The sequence below is a fragment of the Anabas testudineus genome, chromosome 22 (assembly GCF_900324465.2).
Source record: "Anabas testudineus chromosome 22, fAnaTes1.2, whole genome shotgun sequence".
In the NCBI taxonomy this organism is placed as follows: domain Eukaryota; kingdom Metazoa; phylum Chordata; class Actinopteri; order Anabantiformes; family Anabantidae; genus Anabas; species Anabas testudineus.
Genome location: NC_046630.1, coordinates 1,456,790 through 1,463,568, shown reverse-complemented (window position 1 = coordinate 1,463,568; position 6,779 = coordinate 1,456,790). Strand labels below are relative to the sequence as shown.

At 42.6% G+C, this 6,779-nt stretch overlaps 1 protein-coding gene across 1 annotated transcript; it reads right to left on the bottom strand.

The window, feature by feature from the left end:
* Positions 1-245: 245 nt before the first annotated feature.
* LOC113148667 (tripartite motif-containing protein 35-like) lies at positions 246-2,564 on the bottom strand. Its single transcript, XM_026340438.1, has 3 exons — positions 2,544-2,564; positions 2,087-2,263; positions 246-1,979 (listed from the first exon to the last, which is right to left on the bottom strand). The coding sequence occupies exon 3, from the start codon at positions 1,960-1,962 to the stop codon at positions 559-561; it is 1,404 nt and encodes a 467-aa protein (XP_026196223.1). The 5' UTR covers positions 1,963-1,979; positions 2,087-2,263; positions 2,544-2,564; the 3' UTR covers positions 246-558.
* Between the last annotated feature and the right edge of the window lie 4,215 nt (positions 2,565-6,779).

The window sequence follows — 6,779 nt, the reverse complement described above, 5'->3', positions numbered from 1 at the left end:
CTTCTTCTTCTTCTTCTTCTTCTTCCTCAGCAGCTCTTACCAGACTTCCTGTGCTGACTGTGAATTTATTACAACATCACTGAGGGTTTAGAGTTCACACCTTCTCTGTCTCATTAATCTAAAGTTGTAAATAATGGTCTAACAGAGCTGGTTCAGTCCGAGTCCGTCAGTAAATGTTTGTGTTTCTGTTAAAGAAGCAGAATAAATGACCAGGATTCAGAATTCATGTAGAATTTTAATCATCACAAGAATCCCAAAGAAATGAAAACACTTTCACAGACATCTCAACATTAAAAACATGTTCACACATTTGGGACAATTTCAAAATATGTGAGTGTCCATGAACCACAGGATCGGTGGTTCGACTCTCAGCTCCTCCTCACATGTCACATGTCAAGTGTCCCCGAGAAAAAGAAAAGTCTAAACAAACCAAATCTAGAGATCAGAAAATACCTGAAACCATTTTACACATCTGACAACAACATTGTTGAAAAAGGAAATAAAAGCAAAGATCAGGACAGACTCAGTGTCACAGGTTCAATTGTGCAACGTTTCCCTTTAAGAAATAAGCGTGAATCGTCTCGAGCTCCCTACCACAGAAACCTGCACTGGTAAAATCTTCAGCGGCAGCGTTTGCTCATTCCAGAAGTACGGAAACATCCTCTCAGTGAACCTGTGTGTGAAGGTGTAAATGTGTGTGTTAGTATCAGGATCAGAGAAGGACACTTGTCCTCCGGTCCAGTTCAGATCCACTCTGATCCTCTGGAACTTCTTCACTTGAAGAAAAGTGGATGAAGTTGTCGGTGAATACGACGTGTACCGACCTTTGTAAAACAATATTCTCCATAATCCAGGCCATATGTTTTCATTCCTCTGGGTCGACTCTTCAAACACTCCCACCGTCCAACTTGTGTTGTCTCCAAGCTCGACGTCCCAGCTGTGAGTCCCTGAGTTAAACCCCTCAGAGCCCAGAACAGAGCTGTAATGATCAAACCTCTCTGGGTTTTCAGGAAGCTGCTGTTTCTCTCCTCGTCTCACACTGGTCAGATCTTCAGACAGGATCAGTTCTGGATGAGCCGTGTTTGGATCCAGAACCACAGGAGTGTAGGAGACCACGTCCTTCATCTTGGTCCAGATGTTGAAGCTCAGGTTTCCCAGGTGTTTGACCACGTCTATCAGAGCTCCTGAGGGCAGCTGTGGATCATCCAGTCGAGGGCGCTGCTGGACTCTTTCCACTGCAGCCTTATGGTTGTTGAGGAATGAGACGTCTCCAGCTCTCAGCTCCTCCTCTGTGGCTCTGACGGTGTCTGAAAGAGCTGCTATGTCTCTGCTCAGAGCCTCCATCTTCTCCCTCATCCTCTGACTCTTGTGCTCCTCTTCCTCCCTCAGTGCAGCCATCCTGGCCTCCTCTTCCTCTTCTAGGAACTGGTGAAGCTTCTTGAACTGCTCCTTGATCTGACTCTGTGTGTGTCGGGCCTGGACCTTAATGTGTTCTGCTGTTTGATCACACTGCACTTTCACTTCTCCAAGAACCTTTAACTTTTGTTTCATAAACTCCAGAGTTCTCTGAAGCTTCTTGTGTTGTTGTGCAGCTTCATCGATGGGTCTGAATCTGTGGTTGGTGTGTTTTTCTGAATCTCGGCAGACGAGACAAACCGGCTGCTGATGGTCCAGACAGAAGAGTTTAAATTTCTCTGAGTGCAGAGTGCAGAGACCCTCTGAAGACGTCTGGTCTCTCTCCTGTAAGAACGCCTCACACAGGTTCTTTAACGCCAGACTAATAGGTGGTTCATCTCTTGAAGATCTTTTCTTACAAACTGGACACGTTTGTGTTTGTGTCTCTTTCCACCATCTCTTCAGACAGTCTCTACAGAAGCTGTGGCTACATGACAGAACAACCGGATCCTTAAAGACTTCATAACACACTGGACAGCAGAGCTCTTCCTCTAACCTGGAAGCCATTTAGTCTCTGAGTGAAGCTGGAAACAGACAGTACAGCTCAGTCAGTCATGGTGCCACTCCCTGCTCTGATATCTACTCACTCACATTTAGTTCCTCTTTCAGTTTTGACTTTTTTCAAACTCACCTTCGGTGTGTGAAGTGTCAGCAGGTTTTCTGTCCTGTGGTTAGACTCAGTTAGTTTGGTCTGAAGCTGAAACTGATCGTCTGGTTTTCAGCCTGCGTCTGTCTCTCGTGAGGACGGACAACAAGCTGCTTCCTGTTTTATCCCTGAGGACTCAGATGAGGGATGGAGCTCAAAGAGCTGACATGTACAAAAATAAAGTTTCCAGTGAGAATACAGTGAAAACTCTACACAGCTACTTTAAGACACCACATGGCGGCTGCTGTTAAGCTAGTGGCGCTAAAGAGTAAAACAACAACGTCTTTAAAACTTATACTAGCGGTCAAAGCTCAACAAAAATGGCTCAATGTCATTATAGCTTTAAACGCAAAAGTTATACAGTCGAAACAACATAATAAACAACTGATTCTATAAAGAAATTAGCAAAATAGCGCCACCCGCGTTCCTCCACACCACCTACCTCAGAGATGACGGGGAGGGGGCGGAGACTCCAGAGGTACGGAACCTCAGGAGGAACATAAAAGGCAAAGTGCAAATAAAAATGCTCAATGAGATAAAATTCACAAAGACTAAATGAGATCTTCATATTAATAAATAAAATTCACAACATAATTAAAAATACTAATTATAAAGTAAAGTGACTTTTCTAGTCTGTTACACCTGGACACAGCTGATGTTTTATACCTGTGGAGGGAAGTGAGACGCTCTGCAGAAACAGGCTGCACTTTATTCTGAAACTTCCAAACACAAAAATTTCAACCTGAACTTTTATTTTTGTCTGAAAAAGCTCCAGATGATCAAGAAAGGAGCGTTTTAGTTTTCCTCATTTCTCCCTGACAGAGCTTCGTTGTCTGTTTTACAACTGAGTTCTGGAGCTCCACGCTCAACACACCTGAGCAGGTAAAAGACTCGTGTGACTTGTTGTAGCTGCAAATGAAAGACGTGAAGTTTTAGTTTAGATGTTACCTAAATGTACTTATAGGCAGAATAATCCTAGTATATTATCAGATATTAAAGTGTTGGAGCTGCTGAAGTTAATTTTAATATTAATAATTTAAATAATAACATATATAATAATAAATATACCTAAAGTATTATTATATTTATAATTATAAATTAAAATCTGCAAAGTAATAAATACAGTTGTGATATGAATGTGATGGACTAAATTAAATGTTTCTATGTGTGAGTTTAATATGGATTCATCGAGTTTTAGCCTGATTGTTTTTTCACATCAGTCGTCAAAATACGTTTAAAAAACAATTTAATATTTGACAGCGAGAGGCCAAGAGCTGCTCTCAACAGCTGAATAAATAAAAGCAGTGATGATGCCAGCATCAACCGAAGACCACAATCAATCATTAGCATATGGAAGGAAGGGTGGGGTGTGTGTGTGTGAGGGAGGGGGGGCAGAAAGTTGATGTCACTGATGTCTATTATCAATCATTTGCATACGGAGGTGTGCAAATGAAAGTGTGTGTGTGTGTGTGTGTGTGTGTGTCTTCAGAATGCTCCATCTGTAATTCCTCATAGCAGTTAATTCATCATCTGTGCCGAGACGTTGCGGCGTCCGCAGGCGTTTGGGACTAATATTTCAGCTCCCATTACAGTAGCAGTGCAGGGAGCCGAGCCTCTGGTTTGACATTTGACCTGAGCCGGGAGAATGGCAGCCTGACCCCATCCATCAGCGCAGGCAGAGGGAAAATATTAAGAGGGGAACATTATTAGTTAGATTACAGGGGAGAGATTTAAGTGTCATTTCCAGCTGGCAGCGTGGGCGGCTGTCATTGGCTGTCTGTCTCTGACTCTCTGATTGGCTGGCCGGGCCACCTGTCTGTCTGCCTGTCTGTCTGACACTGACCTGAACCTCCTTTATCAGAGTACATGAGGCTGAAGTCACGGAGAAGAGTTAAGTTAGTGTTTGTGTCTCTAAAGCTGCTGTAAAAAGCACCAGAATCACTGAGCAGGTCTCAGACTCCAGACTCTGTGGTCCACGGCATCAAATCTGGACACAGGTGGAAGTGAACGGAGTGTGTGTGTGTGTGTGCGTGTGCGTGTGTGCGTGTGTGTGTGTGCATACTCTTCCTCAACTCTGCTTCCAGGTCATGTCTTTGTCTTGTTGTTTTTATTTGAATTTGATTTAAGGTGTTTTGTTTGAAGCCACTTTTTTAACCATAGAAAATGGTTTAGAAATTGACTTTGTGATTGTCGATTGTCTCTGTCAACATTTCCTAAAACTTATTTCATCCTCTGTACACTGTTGGGCACTTCGTTCTGTTCTGTGAAGAGTGTGAAGAATTTAATGAGCATGTTTCCTCGGCCCTGACAAATGCTAGCTCCACATAATTGAGGATACGTCAATCTATCTTTCCTAGACGGTGTATTGAGAACCACTAGATGCAAACTCTCCTTCTCAAAGTTATGTCACATTATTAGAAGGCAGATTTCTCTCAGAGATGCAGCTTTGGTGCATCAGCTGCTTAAATGAATGATAACATCCTAAGTGGAAGGTAAATGTCCTAAACCTCGCTTCTCTGTGAGATAAACTCCTACTCTGCTTCCATCTTTCTACCTTTGAGTGGCTGCAGCTTCCAGCAGCCGAGCGGCTCTTCTCTTTATTACAGCTGACAGTTTGTTTATGTCGGGTTTGAAGCGTTTATTTTTACAGCGTTTTACAGCTTCCCTCAGTCTCCCCGGCTCACTTCTCTGACCTCGAGCTGACTGCTGCTTGTTTAGACATTAAACAGATTCAGACCCTCGGTGCTGTTGCTGCTGCAGCGGCAGCAACAGAGAGTGAGGCTGGGAATCATCTGGAAAATTACCATAGCAGCCTTGATACCAGCGCATTTAAAGTGACACTGATACTAAAGCACAGCTTCATTTGAATATCAGCCATAGAACTTCAGGTACTTAATTACAAAATGTATCTGAGCCAAACTGATATCATCATTTACACAAATCATTAATAACTGATGCCATTTTACAAGAATCGAGTGTGTACCAGAAGAATCTGTTGTTTTTTAGGTCACGTAGGAACTGACTTTCTACGAAATATGAAATGCAAATCATTGAAAGAGCAGTAACATAGAGCAAATGAGAAAACGTCCAGGCATCAGAGTTGTATCAATGCTCCTGTCTGCCTCTCAGCAGGACGGCAGATGTACAAAATGTTCAACTTTTCTTTCTAGGTTAAGGAAAACTTCTGCTCGTGCTGCTGTCGGTTTTACAAATCATGTATGATTTGTGAATTTCAACTTGTTTAGTGGAGTTAGAGTGGGGATTGTTCTCCAGCCTTCCCCTTTAAAAAGCAACAGATCCAGACAGAGGACCTTAAAGGGATGCTGGGTGTTGGCTGCGTTCCCCATCGCTATAAGGCAAACGCTCCACCTGGTGAGTCTGCAGCAGCGCTCCCAGCATGATGCGAGTGTGTGTGTGTGTGTGTGTGTGTGTGTGTGTGTTTGTTAATTGCACAAAAGCCCTTATGGCTGATTTCAACTTGTGTGTTTCTGTGTGTGTGAATAGGGCTTTTGAACAGATGTCGAGAGTAACTGTTAGAATAGAAAAAGTGTGTGTGTTCATCCGTTCGAAGCCTCTCTGGTGGCAGAGGATGTCCTAGTTTCACCGAACGTGCTGTCACCACTTTATGTATCAGTGGTTTTGACATTGTTCCTATTTGTGTAATTTAGTTCTACTGAAAGTTTCTCTCTGAATTGATGCGGTCTCTCCTGCGAGTCCTTCAGCAGATTTCTGCTGCCTTTGAACATATTTCCGTACAGTGAGAAACGGTTATTACTGTCAGGAGATGAACCCAGAGCTAAAAGCAGAGTGAATATTGATCATTACACTCCTCAGAGAGTCCACTTCAATAGGATGATGATGATGTTGCTGTAAATCAACCATTTCCATTAGTGATGAGGAGAACAAATTAATATACTAGATTTAAATTAGAATTCATTTAAATCTCTTCAGGATTTGACTTGTACTTGCTTTGACCAGATGTGAGACTGAACTTTAGACTTGATCTGACAACACTTGGTTAAACAGTGGTCACAACATAGCTTTAATATATTTGTGGTTCCCAGCGAGAACCCGAGAGGTGGAAATGGACGCAGATGGCTCATGATCGGTCATATACTAAAGTATCGTACAGTGTAGTGCATTGAAATCCAGAAGGTGGCAGTTAGAGATGCAACTAAAGCCTGTGAAGGAGAAGCAGAAGAAGAAACTAGACATCTATATGGACATTTGCTGAATTTCGGCACCGTTACTGCAGCTCATGGACATTATGGTGAATAAGACATGATTGAATTCAGCTTCAAGGTCTGAGGTGACGAGACTTGGACTTTTTATTGTTTGACTTAAGTCGTTATTTACCCTCTAGAACTTGAGTCTTGACTTAATGTGGACTTAACTTGTCCTCAAGGACTTTGGACGTGACTTGACTTTGACAAGTGTTGAGATCTAAGATACAGCTCTGATGTTGTTTAACTTGAATCAAATGTATCTCAAAGGACAAATTCTGAACATTAATATTTCAAAAGACCAACGGTGAGGAGGTCAGAGGTCGGAGCATCCTGACAATAGGAAGTAGAAAGTATGATCATGTCATAACGCTGATGTTAATGAGTGCTGAAGTTGGTGAGGTCTCGGGTGTCGAACATCAGTTGAGATGAAGTGAACATTAACTGGAGGCTTT